This window comes from Microcaecilia unicolor, chromosome 7 (genome assembly GCF_901765095.1).
Source record: "Microcaecilia unicolor chromosome 7, aMicUni1.1, whole genome shotgun sequence".
Taxonomy (NCBI): Eukaryota; Metazoa; Chordata; class Amphibia; order Gymnophiona; family Siphonopidae; genus Microcaecilia; species Microcaecilia unicolor.
In genome coordinates this window covers 218,521,086-218,539,166 of record NC_044037.1, presented here as the reverse complement: position 1 = coordinate 218,539,166, position 18,081 = coordinate 218,521,086, and the positions used below count along the sequence as shown (strand labels likewise).

General features: G+C 41.6%; 1 protein-coding gene across 1 annotated transcript in view; it reads left to right on the top strand.

The window, feature by feature from the left end:
* OSBPL6 (oxysterol binding protein like 6) overlaps nt 1-18,081 on the top strand; it is a 265,393-nt gene that overhangs the window by 204,705 nt on the left and 42,607 nt on the right. The window contains exons 13-16 of the mRNA XM_030208862.1: nt 2,057-2,194; nt 4,176-4,263; nt 6,585-6,838; nt 15,238-15,375. Of these exons, the coding sequence (XP_030064722.1) occupies nt 2,057-2,194; nt 4,176-4,263; nt 6,585-6,838; nt 15,238-15,375 (618 nt within the window). The remainder of the gene's footprint in view (nt 1-2,056; nt 2,195-4,175; nt 4,264-6,584; nt 6,839-15,237; nt 15,376-18,081) is intronic.

Below are 18,081 nucleotides of genomic sequence, written 5' to 3'. Positions count from 1 at the left end.
CTGCTGCTGTGTTTGGCAAAATATTGGTTAATTTTAAGGTAGAAAAAGTTTTGGTACTATACAAGCTTTGAGTAGATGTTTTAACAGCTACATATTCTAGAACTAAAAAACATGGCATACAGCCTTTAATAATTAATCCCCCGACAATTTTTCCACACTTTGCCATCAAATCCTACACCAATCTTCTCATAACTGGGTCACTTTAAAAGCAAATTATTTATTCATGTTAGTTCATCCAAGAATATGTAAATTATTTTGTTATATTGCTATGGTTTGAAATGTACTAATACATTTATCCTACTGCATAGAAGTCCTTCTGTGTTTAAACACATTGGGGTCAATATTCAAAGGGGGTCTTTTACACAGGCGTGCTAATGGTTAGTACACCCTAAACGCTAGACATCCATAGAAATATATGGTTGTCTCTAATGTTTAGCATGTCCTTATTTTTAGGGTGCGCTAAAAACGCTAGCGCACCTTTGTCAAAGGACCCCAAAGTGAATTAAATGGCCAGAAACAGCTCCTGATCATTTAAATTTCCATTCATTGTCCCAGTCTTGAAGGCCCTTGTGTGCTTTTTTTGTTTTGCTTTGGTTTGTGTACTCTTGATCCCTCTTTTGTTTTCTCCATTTAAATTGCCTGTCTGGGGATAACTGGACATATTCACCAACACTCAACCGGATAGTGCTGCTGGATATGCCCAGTTAGCACCTAAGCCGAAACCAACTATTTGTGGGCGGTCTGGGGGTGGAATCGGCACTTTTTGGTTAATTGCCAATGTTCAGCACTTAACTGTGGGCTGTAGGCGCGCTAACTTTTTAGCGCGCTAAAAATTAGTATGTGCTAATGCTATAGAAACCCATATATTCCTATGGGTGTCTTTAGCATTAGTGCATGCTAATTTTTAGCGTGCGCTAAAAAGTTAGCGCGCCTACAGTGCAGCTTAGTAAACAGAGCCCTGTATAAGCTAACTGCATAACTAGGGCCATATAAAACACAGTCCTATCTTTGTGGTTCACCTTATGCAATTAAGTGCTGAATATTGCACTTAACTGCATAAGTTTTAATTATCTGCATATGCCTAGATATTCAATGCCAGTGCCCGGACATGGCCTGGCATTGAATACCTGGGGATAAAGCTGGTGGTAGCCAAAAAAATGCTGACTACCTCCAGCTGAATATCTACCCCATTGACTCAAAAGTTGAGAGATAAAGGAGGTTTTGTCTCATTCTTATACTAATCACATCAGAATTAGGCCTCTCTGCCAGGAAAGCACTGTTACCCTTTCTCTTTTTTATACGAATTTCTTTAAACTATAGGTGCCAGTTCTGTGAGTACCGTAGCTGCTTAAATACCACCAATAATGAGCAAGCTCCTTCAGTGTGTTCAGAGAGGGATAGTTTGTGTTGAATAGAGCACCCTCAATTATTTTATTAAATTGACTCCTGTATTTAGACAGGAATAGTTATTAATTCTGCTTTTGTTTCTTGTTTAAAATCTTGGCTGCAAGGGTATTTTACACTGCTGGTTACTCAAAGTTTGTCAAAGAAGTCAGGGAGTCATAAATATATGCAGTCACCATGCCAGTTCTAGGCTCTGAACTTCTGCGTGGAATTTCCGCACAATAAAACTATTACACAGCAAATCCTTCACAGGGCATATTTGTGGGCTGCTGATGCTTAATTGGAGCTAATGCAGCAAGACAGGCAATAGCCTGTACTGGTCAGAAGTCATATTATTAAATGACATTTACTGTCATGCACTTTTATCTTAATAGGCAGAACTGAATAGCATTTTATTTTGTAATTATGTTGTACCATTACTGTTATCATACTTCAGCTGTGCAAATGCTGCCTACAGTTCAGTTACAGTGGATATGGCTATTTACAATTTTTTAAATCATTTTTTACTTTTAAATGGTTTAAATCCTCCAGACTTGTGAACAGAGGATTATTTTTCCTGTGTTGTTTTCTACTAAATTTCATCTGTTCTTTTATATTGTTTAATGTATAAACATTAAATTTAATAATGTTTGCATGCTTATTTTGGTTGTAGCCTAGTGAGCAAATACATGTGAGCCTTCCTTTGTCTAAGCAAGTATCTAATGGGAGCAGACTATCTATGTCTGAATCTGTCTCAGAATTCTTTGATGCTCAAGAAGTGCTTCTGTCAGCAAGCTCATCTGAGAATGAGGTAAGAAGTAACCCCAGATGCTTTCAATAAAGTTAAATCAATTCTAGTGTGTCTCCCTTTAAATGCTTTATGACATATAGGGGCGTAGTTATCAACATGAGCTACCTTTAAGATGTAACAAGCAGCAGAAGAGAGGGATTCAAAAGCACCATGATAAAACATGTGAGGCTGTCACCAGAGTTTATAGCATCCATTTTATGGCAGCCTCCACTAGGGGCAGGAGTGAGCAGGCTTCGGTCCTGCCCCCAACACCCCCACTGGACCACCAGGGATACAGGTAGGCACGGGGAGGGCGATTGATAATGGCGGGTGGGGAGTTGGGAGGGATTGCCACTGCGAGGGCTCATTTCGGGGGGCAGGGGGATTAGAAGAGGCTTGCTATTTTGTGGTGGAGGGGGAGGTATTGAAAAGGGGATTCGATAGTCTGGGAAGGATTTTTGTAGTTATGTGGGTCCCTGCAAATATTCAGCCAGGGCTTTCATATTGGCCAGGACCTCCATAAGTTCTGTCAGCCAGGACAACCAAATTAGCACCAAATGTTAAGTGACAGTTCCCGCACATGGCCCGGCACTGAATAGCCAGGGCTAATTTAGCCGTTGACGGTCAGCGTTTACTGCCACTGACTGAATATCTACCCCTTTTATTTACTTCACTTCACCTTTTCTTTTATTCTTTCCATAAAGTTTTTGTTCTCCTTTTTGTTGCTATGGCGCTCATTTTCAAAGCAGATGGGCATCTCAAAATACTCCAGAAAACGACCATCTGCCCAAAACATCCAGATTTTGATTTTGGAACAGCAGAATTTGGATGTCCTATACAGCAGTGCGTCCAAATAGCAAGGGGGCATGTTGTGGGCACGTTTTGGGCAGGAGTAGAGAGGGCCCAAAATTAGGACGTCCAAACAGCGATATTTGAACGGGAAGAAACATTCAAGTCTGAAAAGGAGGACATTTTTATTTAGACCTGTTTCAATCACAACCAAGAGAAAAGAAAGGTGCTCTAATTGAGCAGCTGACCACCGGAGAGATTAAGGCATGACTCCTTATGAATCCCCCACTTGTAACTGTCTCCCTCCCTCACCCCTGAAAGTGGCACCAGACAAGGGAAATTAAGCTCCCTGACAAAATCAGGTATTGTGGGCATTTTGAACACAGCAGCAAGTAGGTCTGAAGGGTAGTCTAGTAGTCAGTGCAGTGGACTATAAACCAGGGGACCCAATCCCACTTCAGTTCTCTGTTTGTTTGTTTTTTTTAATCCTTTAAATTGTGAGCCCTCCAAACCAGAGATATACCTGCTGTACCTAAATATTAAAGACACCTGCAAACCTGAGGGCTACTGAGGTGGTGTACATTCAGGTACAGTAGATATTTCCCTGTCTCTGGAGGGCTCACCATTTAAAATAACAGACCTGCAGTAGAATAAGAACCATGGATTAAAATCCACTGCACTGACCACTAGGCTGCCCCTCTGCTCTTCATGGATGTCTGTGTGGCAATTTTCATACGAATACTCCTTGTCCCTGATTTTTTTGGCGTTCATAATTTGGACGTTTTATTTTGGAAAATGGCTGTTCATTTTGGACGCTGTCACATATTTTCAAATAAGAAACCCCAATATTTTTCCTGTTTGAAAATGACTGTGAGATGGACTTTTTTTTGGACGTTATGAGCGGGACGTTCTTTCGAAAATACCCCTCCATGTTTGTAGCTTTTGTGCCCCATGGTAAGTCTCAGCAGATTAAAGGACAGCCAGAAGCATAACACTTGAAACAAGCACTATAAATACGAAGGGAATGAACTACTTTAGGAGAAGCAAAGTTTTCCTCCAAAACTGTAGTCTGAAATCCTAATTTGATATTATAACTAGTTTTAGGTGGCTTGTTGAAAGCAGCATACACGTGGGATGCCATATTTTTTCAGTTTTGTTCAATAATCTAGTTGTGTGCTCCATTTGCTCAGCAGCTTTATTTTTGCTTCCTTAGGCTTCAGATGATGAATCATACATCAGTGATGTGAGTGATAACATATCCGAGGACAACACCAGCGTTGCAGATAATATTTCTCAACAAAGTACAGTATACAACATTATTGTTTAAATTCTATATGAGTTTAAAGCTGTGTTCAGATGTCATTGACTTAAATGTTATAGCCATTTCCTCATTGATTTCTGCATGGATGTGGCTACATAAGAAGTGGATAAAACATGAAGGATCAGAGTTCACACTGCATTTTCTATTAATATTGGATAAAAAAGATATTATTTTAATTATGATTATGTTTTAGATAGAACATAGAAATCAGAATTGATACATCCAGGACTGCACATGTCCAGTTCTGGTAGCATTTTAGAAAAGGATCTGCTGACTTAGAGCTTCATCTAAAATACTTGCAGGAATTCACGTGTAGGTGGTAGCTACTTGCAGCGGGAGCATCCATTTTACTATTGTCGTTGTAAAAATCATCAGTTGAGGGAAGTCATCAACTGACACCTGTAAGTTCTGACACACAAGTAAAGGTATATTTCAGAACTTACATGTTTAAGTTCCAATACTTAAACATATATATCTGCCATTTTAAAAACCTATATGTATAAATGTTCCTAATTAAGTTTAGAGGTTGCAATCTTTCTGTACATTCACTTTTGAGGAAGCCTTCCCTTAACCCATTCTTTAAAGAGCAGCTCAGAACGAGCACTTTAAGAAAAACCTTTACGTACCCTGGAGCAGCTGTAAATTCCAGCATTGCGATATATAGGCATGTATGTGTTCCCTTCAGAAATGGGGATTATACATATAGATTTTGGTTCCACCTACAGTAAGTCCCACCCTATCCATGCCTTATTGTCATCTTTATGTAGTGCAGACTTACTCATTTAAATCCTAGATTTCTAAAAAAAATCAGGTTTTCCGCATGTAAATTGTGATTAAGGACTCTATAAAAAAAACCCCAAAACAAATATAGGCCATGACCCACATAAGTTCCGGCAATCACCACAACTGTAATTAGCTCCAGATATTCAGTGCCAGTACAAACAATAAATATCTGGGGCTTATTCTGCCCAAGGCAGTCTATATTTTAAAAAATGCTGACCACTACAGCCTGATTATTGACTGGTAAATGTATAATAGATTGACTGAAAGTCAAGAGTTCTGCTCTTCAGTCAGACTGGGCAAGCTCTTTCTGCCAGTTCAGTAGATGTGACTCTTGAGCTTCATCCTTCTCTATCAGCTCAGGAGATTATTTCAGGATTTGACCACTATGTATAACACAGAGTGGAAAAATATTGAGGGAGTATTAGAGGCTGTGTGACATGCTTGTCTTATGAAACACAAAAGGGTTAAGGACCTTATTTAGGAAACGGATTTTGGATGTAACATGCCTTTCAATTACATCTCAAGGCTAGTAATATTCAGGTATAATAGGTATTTTCCTGTCCCATTGGTCTTGCAATCTAACTTTGTACCTGAGGCAAAGGAGGGTTAAGTGACTTGCTCAAAATCACATAAAGTCACATTGGGATTGAACTGGGCTTTCCTGGCTTTCAGCCTGCTCCTCTGAGGCTATTCCTTTATTCCAGTGTTTGCTAAATATTTTCCCCGTAGATTCAAATAAGATAATTTTATAAGGAGGCTCCTAGTGTAAGTACGTTTTCAGGTGCCTATTTTAGGCCAATTTTATAAAGAAAAGTAAGCAGCTACTTGTTGGTAAAATACTGGCACAAGTGTGGCAGAAATTGTGCGCACACTGCCGGTATTGACGTTTACAACTACCCTGGAGCAGGTGGAAATGTCCATGCCTATAATTTATAAGTAGCAGGTAGATTAGTGTATTTAATCACCTATGTGCATACATGTAAGCTCTGCCCAAACTCCACCCCTTTATATGCCTACCAGAAGCATCATGTCAAAACTCATACTTTTGTGTACATTGGTATTTTATAAGAGGCTGTGTATGTGGCCACATACACGTGAAATAACTTTATAAAATTATCTTCCAAATGGAGAAATCCTTTAATAAATAGAAAAAGAAAACTGGCCTGAGAGGATGAATAGAAAGATTGCCATCTCAGGGTTTTTGTTTTGTTTTTTGCTGTTAAAAGTTATTGTTTGATTCTTATTCCTGATGCTTCATCTTAAATGCCTTTATTCAAAGACTGTGCTCTTAACTTTGAGCTTCTTGATATAATTCACATTCATTTATATCTATATCTATATCTAGATAGATATAGATATGTAGATATATTTCATCCATTTATTTAACACATTTAATACCATGTTTCATATTATTATTAAAGTTAACTGCCTTTCTGCACGAGCATTTTTTTACTTCAGTCTTTTCAGATCATGACAGAATTTAAAAAGACATGTTCATCACCAAGATTATTCTTTCAGTTCTGAACTGTGAGCTGTCAGGGGGTGCCTTTCAGAATGGCCGAAGAACTTGTCTCCCTGCTCCCTCTCCTGATACCAGCAACATCAATCTGTGGAATATTCTGAGAAACAATATTGGCAAGGATTTGTCCAAGGTCTCAATGCCAGTTGAGCTTAACGAACCTCTCAATACTTTACAACATCTCTGTGAGGAGCTTGAGTACAATGAGCTGTTGGATAAGGCTTCTGATACCGATGACCCTTATGAGCGCCTGGTACAGTACTGTTAGTTTTGTTTGCATATACATAGCATGATTTTGAAAATTAAATGCACAGTAAAGATTTTGTGTTTGGTAGTACCTTCAGTGTCTTTTAAAAACTGCGTAAGCATACTGCATTGCAGTGAATCTATGAATTCCTATTTATAGATAAACTGAATTCAAGGATATTTTTGTGCATTCACTTTTTGTAATTATAATTAATGGTGATAATAACATCAAGGAAGGTATTTTGGATCTACAAAATCTACAGAAACCTCAAAGGGAAATTGTTTTACAAGAAATTTTAAAATGACAAAATGTGTGGTAACACCTTTGGTTATTCACTATTGATGAATTGAAGATTTGCAATATAATATCATAGGTTTGAGAAGGTAAATGTTTACTGAGTTGTGCGTTATTATATGAAAGGGGTGATTGGCTGAAAGTGAGGATATTGTTGTTAAGATGAGGTTAATCTGAGAGAATGATGAGAATTGTACAATGAAGAATTTGCTTATAGGCAGAGTATGAGAAAAAGTCACTTGCTTTCTTTTGTTTTTTTCTTTTTAGAAACGTATGTTAATCACAGCCATGCAATATATTAAGCCTCATTACCGCATATACTTGAATATAAACCCATCCTAATATTGACCGAGATAACATTTCCCCCCCTTTTTTAGAAGAAAAATGTTAACTCAAATATAAACCAAAGGTTTGTATTCTAGCATTCCTCCCCTTTGATCCTTCTTTCTCTCCCCTGTGGTGTCTGGCATTCCCTTCCCTCCCACCCACTGCCCCCGTGGTATCCAGCATTCCCCTCCCTACCACACACACACCCCTGTTGTGTCTGGAATTCCCCTCCCTCACTCCCACCCCTGTAATGTCCAGCATTCCTACCATTTCCTCCCACCCAGTAGTGTCCCTCCTCCGCCGCTACCTCCACCCCTGCCAGCATTGCTGAATCAGCAGAGTTCTCCCTTTCTTTTCCTCGAACAGGGACTGCTCACACTTAGTTCCTCCCTCCCAGCGGGTCTGGGAGAGGGGTTCGTCCAGGGGGAGGAGGAGGAAGGAATTAAGTTTGAGGTAGGTCTTGAATATTAACTGATTAAATTTTTGATGCCTTTTTTTGGCCAAAAAAATATTGGTTTGTATTTGAGTATATACAGTAAACAGAACATATGAAACATTAAAGAAACCTAAATCAATGTAGCCCTCATCATGAGGAGGAAGACACCTCAACCCATAACTATACAAAACAACCTTCTTAACCCACCCTCAAAATCATGAGATACAAATCATCCAGATGACTTATCGTTAAGAAAAGTTTCCAGTCGGGAAGGCTCAAAAAACACAAATTTTACTCCCTGGTACGTGGTGAAGTACTTACAAAGGAATTTGAGAACCAAAGATACACCCAAAGCTAAAACTATGGACCTCAGTTGAAGAAATAGTCTCTTTTATGTTTGTGCTTGAGGACAAGCAGGATGCTATCCCCACATTGATGGATGAAATCATCCAACACAGCATGATGCAGTAAGCGATCTCCAGAATTCTTCTGAAAGCTTTTGGAAGCAGCCCACTGCACATTCATGTGCCTATCCACCTGCTGTTGTCACGTAGGACCAGCTCAGTCCTGTTTTATCTGCATAGCGTGAGGATGCATTTCTCTGTCTCTCTCCTCAGCTCACATCTCTGTTTTATTTGCATTATGCAGTCTTATTTGACCCACTAAACTTTGTGTAAGGGTCTTTCTTGCGCAGAGTCAGTGCTCTTCGTGTCCTTTTTATTTTCTTTAGTTAGGTTTTTCGGCATTTTAAAGTTTTCTTGTTTTTTTCCATGGCTCCTTGAGCCTCGAGCATCTGATCAGGGACTTTTCAACCATCAAGCCATTTGATTTTGCCTTGGCTATTTTTCCTAGCGCAGCAGGACCATGTCCCTCATAGACAGCCTGCGATGTCTGGGGCCCAATCATAATCCCTCTTCTTTTTCACAGATGTGAAGAAGAGACATTAGGGGTTGAGAGAAGCAGTGCAAACAGATTTTTGTTGCTGAGAAGACCATCAATTGAGTACGGCATCAGAGGCATTGGTCCCAGTGCATTGGACAGTGGAGACGCATCGAAATTGAGAGGGCTTCCACCTTTCTTGACATTGATCGTCAAAAGTTGCTGCTTAAATTGGGCATCCTCTGATGCCCTCCTGAGGGCAAGGAAGCATTTGTCGTCGTCTTTATTGACTTCAAGGGACTCCGGTGCCTTGTGTCAAGCAGAGGCCAAGAGGCATCGGCATCAATCCCTCTCAGGGCGCACAGCATGAAGAGCACTGAGGTATCGAGGTCATCAATACCCTCGAAGCACCCTGACAAGAGAGCCCCTCACCCTCCCTGGAACTAGACAGAGCACAACAGCCCTGATCACTTTGACTTTGAAGGACATGACCTTTCTGGCTGAGCCCCAGCTTTCATTGAAGGCAGCCCTTGAGGAACGGCTTGGGGCTATGCTGTGGTAAGAGATGGAGTGCTGTTTGGCATGGCAAGAAGCTATGGTATTGAGGACATCAATGTCAGCTTTTCAGGAAACCTATCCTGGAGGCCCAAGCACTTCCTATAGGCAGCACATTAACACCAAGGCGTCAAGGGGCATCAGAGCTGGTATGCACCAAACCAGTGTCAATCGCCAGTCCCTTAGGTGGGAGAGAGCCTCCTCAGGGAACCAGGGATCCCCAACACCTCAATGCCCTCAGCCCAGGCCTGAACAGCTTGTCGGGTGTTCTAGGCAGGCCGAAACTCAGATGTCTCCTATTGAGTACTTCTGTGAATCAGATTCTGATCACTCCTGGGGTCCTCTTGGAGGAGTGGTTTCTTGGTATTCCCTCAGACCTTTCTCCTCCACATGAAAGTTGAAAGTCTTCTCTAGAGGATCTCTCCTTTTTGATTTTATTATGGAGATGGCTAGGTCCATCCTATTTGATTTGGAGACTGAGGATGAGCCCAGAGCCGAGATGTTGGACATCTTTCAGTTCAATTCTCCTCCATGCACAGAATCCTTAAGCTCGTACAGTGGAGCAGTGGGAGACGACTCCCCCCCCCCCCCCCTCTTTTCTGTACAGCAGGTAAACAAGAAAGTCAACTGTATGTCTAGAATCCAGAAGGCTCTTTGATTCAAGGAGCTTCAGCTTCCTCATCATTCCTTTATGGTCAAATCTACTCTCAGAAGAGCCAGGAGTTCATGACTCATTCCTCAGTGCCCCTGGGAAGAGAGGCCCGGACCTTGGAGTCTTTTGGGAAGAAATTTTATCAAAATGATATGCTTGCCTCCTACATAGTTTCTTAGCAGTTCTTAATGAGCATGTACTTACAGAACATTGTGCACAATGTGGAAAGTTCACTGGTATTCTTCATCGGGAGAAGGCTGAGGAACTCTATCAGTTAGTAACAAGGCAGCAGGAGTATGAAAAGTACATGGTGTGGGCAATCTATGATGCTTTCGATACTGCGTCCAGAGCCTCTGCCATGAAAATTGGGTTGTGCAGACATGCCTGGCTGCACATCTCAGATGTAGAACCAGCGGTTCCAGAGAAGTTGGTAAATGTTCCGTGACGGGGAGACAACCATGAGGAAGATGGAGACCTCATCAAGACATGTTCCAGTACCATCAAGTCACTATCTCGTCTCACTTCTGGCTTGGTCTCCATATCCAGGAGATATTTGGACAGAGGGTAATGGAGGACCCACTACTCTCAAAGGTGTAGGTATCCTTTCCCCTCTCAACCTCCCCAAAATAACCAGGGTACAGAGGAGTCAAGATTTCAACGGATCAAGATGTATTTGAGAAGTACTCATGTTACTTTTTTACTCTTTTTGCTGAACTATTCTTGAATTAAGGTTTCTCTTCCCTCTCCCACCCCTGCCATCTTATGCTCCTTTGATGTGATAAACCATGATTATCTCCTTCGCAGTGTCTTCTTACTCAGGCATTGCTGTTGTTGGAGCTAGGAAGAGCCCCGACCTGGCCAGTGAAATTTCACTGGGCCCTCAAGGTCCCAAAACCCCTGTATGTCCTGGGCTGATGAGATCATTGCAAAGGTGCAATATGGAAGAGCTTGCTGGTGATGCAGAAACTGCTTCTCAGTTGACCCCAGTGTTGATCAAATGTTGGTGTCCAGGGGAGTAGAGATACCACCCTACTAATCTGTCATCCTAATCTTTAGTTTTGTACTGTAAAAGCGGGTCCTGATTCGCAAATTTAGCCCTCAGATATGTTCTTGATGGTTTTTCTCTTTGAAATAACCATTCTGCTAATTGTCAGGATAGCCTCTTTGAGATAACTGTTCCACTAATTGTCCACATGAATCTCAAACTGTACTGTAGTTGAACAATTGCATTTGATTTTCAAAAAACGGCTAATTAGTAGACCTGCCTTCAGATTGTAAGGATGAAAACTACTGTAATGAAGTAGCATATTCCTTGCTACTTCCTTACGGTACAATATAGTCTGAATTGTAAGAGCTTGTCTATAAACCTATACATCTAAAAAATCAATAGTTTAAGCATCAAACGTCATTGTGAACTGTAAAGCTAATGATAAAGAGTTCAGCCATTGCAGAAATTCTTGCAAATTCTCAACAGTGTCTTCCTATAAAAAGAAAACATCATCCAAGAATCTTTTCCAACTCTAATCCTGGAAAAGCATTTATATATACAAGTTGCTATATACAAAGTTGCTGCTGAGGTTGCCAGGGAAGATCCCATAGCCACCCTCTGTGTTTGTTGACTATAATAACCTGCAAATGAAAATAGTTCTTCTCAATAACTAAAGCCACCAGCTGCATCAAAAAAGAGGTGGATATTCTCTGAGGTTGGGGATGGTTATTCAACACAGTAGTCAAAACAGTCAACAGATCTTGTTGAGGAATTTGGGTGTACAAAGATAAAATGTCCAAAGAGGCAAAAATTATATGGTCTGTCAATTGTATGTCTTTTATCTCCCATAAAAATGTGTAATATCTTGTAAAATAAGAACGAGTTTTCTTAGCTAAATGTGACCAAAAGAAAAAGCCAGCAAATGTACTTAAAGGCTCCAATACTGAATCTCTTAAGGCCACTATATGGCGTCCAGGAGGGTTGTTGATATCCTTATGTATTTTCATCACAAAGTATAATTTAGGTGTCTTAGGATACATATTCATCAAGAATGTCATCTCTTTCTTAGGAAGCAGAGCCACTTTTACCTGATTCAAAAGCACAACTATCTGGCAGACAAACTGAGCTGGGTTATGGAACCGCACAAGTGGTCTTTGAATATGGGTTCTGCCCAGAAGATCAGAAGATTTTCCAAAAGTGGGGCACTCCATCATTGGATCTTTTCACCACTTACCTCAGCAATAAAGTCTCTTAGTTCCGTTCCAGGCAGGGATCATATGGCAGACTAGTCTTAGATGCCTTTCCTCCTAAATTGGGGAGGGGTCTTCTATATGTGTATTCTCCAATGCCTCATAGCTAAATCTCATGATACTCATCACTTTCACACAGGCCCTCCGAAGACCCAAGGAGAATAGAATGCTTTCAGAGCCTCAGCAATCAGAATGAGGGGTTCCTCCTATATCCTGATCTCCAGTCCCTCGTCTTCATGGCTTGGATGTTGAGAGGTTAGAAATAGATTCCCTGGATCTGCTGGTGGGTGTCTCTTGAGTTCTGCTTCTTTCCAGGAGAGATTCCAGTAGGAGGTCATACAATTTCAAGTGGAAGAGGTTTGCCATCTGGGTGAGGGCAAGGTCCTAGATCTCTTTTCATGCTTTACACAAAACCTGTTGAACACCTTCATCTGTGAAAGTCAGGTCTAACACCAACTCCATGAGTTCACTTTAGTGCTCACCTGTAGCAGGTGTTTTCCAAGAACAGCAGGATGAATATTTACACTGCCTTGCCCACCTTCCTTTAGAGTTGTTTTCTATCAGCTAGTGTACTAGACTGAGCTTATCCCAAACAATGACGACTGGAAGAGACATGCACGCATGGTGGGCTGCTTCCACAAGCTGCATCCAAAAGAACACTGGGGAGCTCTTGCCATGCTGGGCTTCGTTGGCTGACATCACCCATCAGTGTAGATATTTATCCTGCTGTCCTCAGAGAACACCAGCTACAGGTGAGTAACTATGCTTACTCTACATATGTCAAGGGAAACAGAAATCTTTTGCCCACAAAAGAATACATCTTTCTTAGCAACATGAGTTTTCAGGACCATGACCGTATCCTATTCTTTCTGGAATGAGACAAGAAAGGTTGCCCTTCAGGAAGTTATCATCTGTAGAAGTTTCTTTAAAAAAAAAAAAAGAAGAAGCTGAATACAAACTGTCAACTGTTTGGATTCATTCTCATACCAGAGCAAAGATGTCAAAGAATTATAATAACAATTAGATATCTGCAAACTTTCTGCATCAGGTAGGACCAGGAACACACAGAAATACTGTATCTTCTAAGTAATATATCAGGACTAATGAGAGTGTACTTGGAAAATTTAACAAGTGTAAATTCCTAGACTGAATAGAAGTTTCTAACTTTTCCAGATTCATGTGGAGTACAAAACTGTCAGTGCTAGAGACACCAGTATCCTATAAGGAGGAATGCTGGTTTTCCAACCTAGCACATTCAATTTCAGATTTATTAAGTCTCTGTTTTTGTTCTTCCATTTTTGAAATAAAATCTGTAGGAAAAAAACTTGCTTGTCTGCTCAGAAAAAGCCTGCAAATGAAAGTCCATATGAGAAATCATCCTCCATATATCTAATAGAGATATGTCCTGATTAGAAGACTGATCTGGAAACTTCCAGTCCTCCTCTGCCAGTCATCAAGGAAATAGGCTTAGGTAATGAACGTCATCCCATATTAAGTTCTCAAGAAATTTAAAAGGATGGGCATTAGAAGAAACAGTTGAAGCAGAGAAATGCACATTAGTCCTCCTGTACAATCCATTAAAGAGACAGGAGGTAGTGAAGGAGTCATACTAACAGAGCTTAAGGATTCTCCAGATAGGGAGGGAGATGCATTTAACTTCTGTGATGTCCCAACCATTTGTGCTGCTTATAACACTAGGAGGACATGCTTATCCATCAGCCCAGAAGGGGCCACCAGTATTGTTCTTCCTTTAATCCATCCACTTCACAGATACATCAAACTGGCATTGAAGGGCACCAAAGTGGCTCTCTCCCCTTTGGTCACATTCCTTTGGCTGCAGGGAGACTGTTTTAAATGCACAAGCTCTGGCCTTCGATGATATCACTAGCAGAGGAAGAGGCAGCACTCATGGTCAGTATGGCCTCGTTAGCACCCTCCTCTGTTGGCCCCAGAACACCTCAACTAAGCTCCCCACAAGTACCGGCAGGCACGCTCCAGGAAGATGGCTGCCTTCCTCTGATGTTGTGGGGAGTCTAGTTTAAATGCAAAAGTGCCAGCCTTTGATGATGTCACTAGTGGAGGCAGAGACAACACTCCTGATCAGCACACTCCATCAGCCCCAGAACACCTCAACTATTATTATTATTTAGATTTTGCTCACACCGTTTCAGTAGTAGCTCAAGGTGAGTTACTGGATATTTTCTGTCCCAGGAGGGCTCACAATCTAAGTTTGTACCTGAGGCAATGGAGGGTTAAGTGACTTGCCCAAGATCACAAGGAGCAGCAGTGGGGTTTGAACCGGCCACCTCTGGATTGCAAGACCAGTGCTCTAACCACTTGGCCACTCCTCCACTCCTATGCTTCTTACAAGTATTGTCTGGCACAATTCCGACAAATGGTTTCTTCAGGATTAGTTATTAAAAGCATGCTACATTTTATTGATCTCAGGTAAAAGGGTTGTTCTTCACAACTGGGTTCTTTCTACGCCTGGAATAAACTTCCTGAGCCCCTACGTCTTGCCCCATCCTTGGCCACCTTTAATCTAGACTGAAAGCCCACCTCTTTAACATTGCTTTTGACTCGTAACCACTTGTAACCACTCGCCTCCACCTACCCTCCTCTCTTCCTTCCCGTTCACATTAATTGATTTGATTTGCTTACTTTATTTATTTTTTGTCTATTAGATTGTAAGCTCTTTGAGCAGGGACTGTCTTTCTTCTATGTTTGTGCAGCGCTGCGTACGCCTTGTAGCGCTATAGAAATGCTAAATAGTAGTAGTAGTAGTAACTGTAACACCATGGAATGTGGCCAGCTAAGATAAAAACCTACATGAACTACGATATCTATTAAGAATTTGGTGGATAGCAATTATCAGTCATGGGCATGTTTAAGATGGAAGCTAAAGCAAGCAGGAGTGAAAACGACTTCAATATAGTATACATGGTTTGTACTCAGATAGTAGCATTAGAAGGCTGTGCTAATGTCTGAAGCTGCATTGTCTTACAGTATTTTCTATTTAATCAGGTTCTTATTGCTGCCTTCGCAGTTTCCGGATATGCGTCTACATACTACAGAGCAGGAAGTAAACCCTTTAACCCTGTACTTGGTGAGACTTATGAATGTGTAAGAGAAGACAAAGGATTTCGTTTTTTCTCAGAACAGGTAAAATCTAGTTCTGAATTGTTGTACAGTATATGAATGTTTTTAATACCTGTAAAAATTCTCATTGTATAATATGTTTTCCTTTTTATGCCTATTTCTTTTCAAGTCATGTATTGCCTATAAAATTAGTATAAATAGTAGGGATGCATGCTGATAAAACTTTTTAATTGCATGATTAATCGGGATTAAAGTTTTTAATCGCAATATTAATCCCATAAACCATTTAACAAACAATTTTATTTTCTAGTACCAGAGGCATAGCCAGACCTCGATTTTAGGGGGTCCTGAGCCCAAAGTGGGAGTCACATTTTGCTCCACCTCCCCTACGCTCTCTGCCTCTGCCACAAACCCACATACCTAGGCTGGTAGGGCCCTCAAGCCCTGCCAGCAGAAGCCTTCCTGTGGCGATACTCGGCACAGTGCTTCCCGTCCTCCTTTCCTGCCCTGGCGCACATGCCCAGTTTTAGTGAAATTGAGCATATGTGCAGTCGCACATGCTCAATTTCATTAAACTGAGTATGTGCTCGAGGGAGGGGGGAAACAGGGCAGGCAGCATGGTGGCGAATATCACCGCAGAAAAGCTTCTGCTGGCGGGGCATGGGGACCCCCGCCAGTTAAACCAGCAGACTTTGTTAGGCCTGAACCCAAATTGGGGGAGCCCAGGCCCCCAAGGCCCACCCCCCGTGGCAACACCACGGTCTGGTACACTTCTATAGTAATCCTGACTGCGTGAGTAGTTAACGCTGTTCTCTGCCATGCATCATCTTTTCTCTCTCTCCTTTCCCTACCTCCCAGCCATCAAAGACCTGTCGTCTCTGTCTCTTTCTCTCCCCCTATACAGCATTGCCACTTTGTCTCTCTCTGCCTCACCATCCAGCATCACCCCTTTCTCTCTCTCTCTCTCTTTCTCCTCACCATCCCGCATTGTTCTCTTCTCTCCATCATCCAGCATTGAGTCATCTCTCTTTCTTTTCCCCTTAACATCCGGCATCACCCTTCTCCTTCCCCCACCATCCAGTGTTGCCCTATATCTCCCCCCACCATCCAGTATCATCCAGTCTCTCTCTCCTACACACCTCCATTATCCCATATCACCCCACCTCTCTGTCTCTCTCCCCCATCCATCATCGCTCCATCTCCCCTCCTCTCATCACCACCATCATTCATCATGGCCCCATCTCTCCGCCCCACTCTTATCATCATCATCATCCACACCCAAGCCATCCAGTATGGCCCCATCTCACCCCCCCTTCCTACCACCACCATCCAACATAGCCGTGTCTGGCACCCTTTCTTCCCCACCCCTCTTTGTTCACTCACATGGTCTAGGCTGCTGCAGTCATATAGATAGGGAGAAGCAACAACTAGCAGAGGACAGGCAGATGCAAAGACATTGCCTTGTTTATGCTGCTGCTAGCTCTGCCAGTCCCAGAATCAGGAAATGACATCAGGCTATGATATCACTTCCTGTTTCTGGGACCAGCAGGGCCAGTGACGACATGCATAAGGCAATGTCCTTACGTCTTCCTATCTTCTTTTAGTTGTTACTGCCATCCCACCACCATGCAGACAGAGAGAAGCAGCAGCCTGGACCACGTGAGTAAACAAGGAGGGATGGGGAGGAAGGGGAAACAGACGTTGCCATGGTGGTGGGTGGGAGAAGCAGGTGCCATGCTGGATTGTTGGGGGGTCAGAGAAGAGAAATAGATGATGCAGTCGTTAATTGCATTAAAAGTTTTAACACATGGCTAATTTGTATTTCCTACTTGTTAATCGCATTATAAACACAATAAATGTGAAGCCCTAATATATAGTCTAGGATTACACTAGTAAAACTGCTCATTGGATATTTTTCTTCACATTGGGTATTTTAACATTTTGGAAAATAAATGCAAATATAAAACTGACTTATATTTGTTATCTTTATTAATGCTTTCCTCATGCTGATCCTTTGTTCAAGCTGTACAAATAAAGCTCATGTCACATACTGAACTTTTTAAAAGCCTTTGTATATTCCATACATTCAGAACCTATACAGTCTAAGGGGGGCTTTTACCAAACAGCGGTAAAATGTGGCCTTATTGTGCCCTTATGCAGGTCATTCCCGTGCACTAAGGCCATTTTTACCACTGGGGTAAAATGGCCAATTTTCTGAAATTTTCAATAAGGGTTCACATGAGCACCTACTGCTACCTATTTTGTAGGTGGTGTGGACTCACACACTACACCTGTGCTAATTGGTTAGCACACGGCTACGTAGCTGCACTAACCGATAAGCACAGAACACGCCCATTCTCTGCTCCCGACACACCCCTTGCACCAAAAAATAAAAAATATTTTTAAGCGCATGGGTAGCGCACACACATGGCAAAATTACCATGGGATACTTCAGTGCGCCCCTTGGTACGCTATTTTTCTTACTGCAGTAAGCACGTGATAGTGCTTACTACAGCTTTGCTAGTGTTTAAAGTCTTGATTCAGTTTGGCTTGCAATATCAGATCTGACAAAATTGATATTTCTCATGGTGAATAATTTGAATTCTCAAGTAAAATTTGTACCCTGGTCCATAAAATTATATACGGTGATGCCCCAGGATACATATCTGACCTCATAGACCTACCAACCAGAAACTCAGTCAGATCATCATGCTCTTATTTAAGTCTCCGCCACCCTAGTTGCAAAGGCCTCAAATACAAATCAGTTCA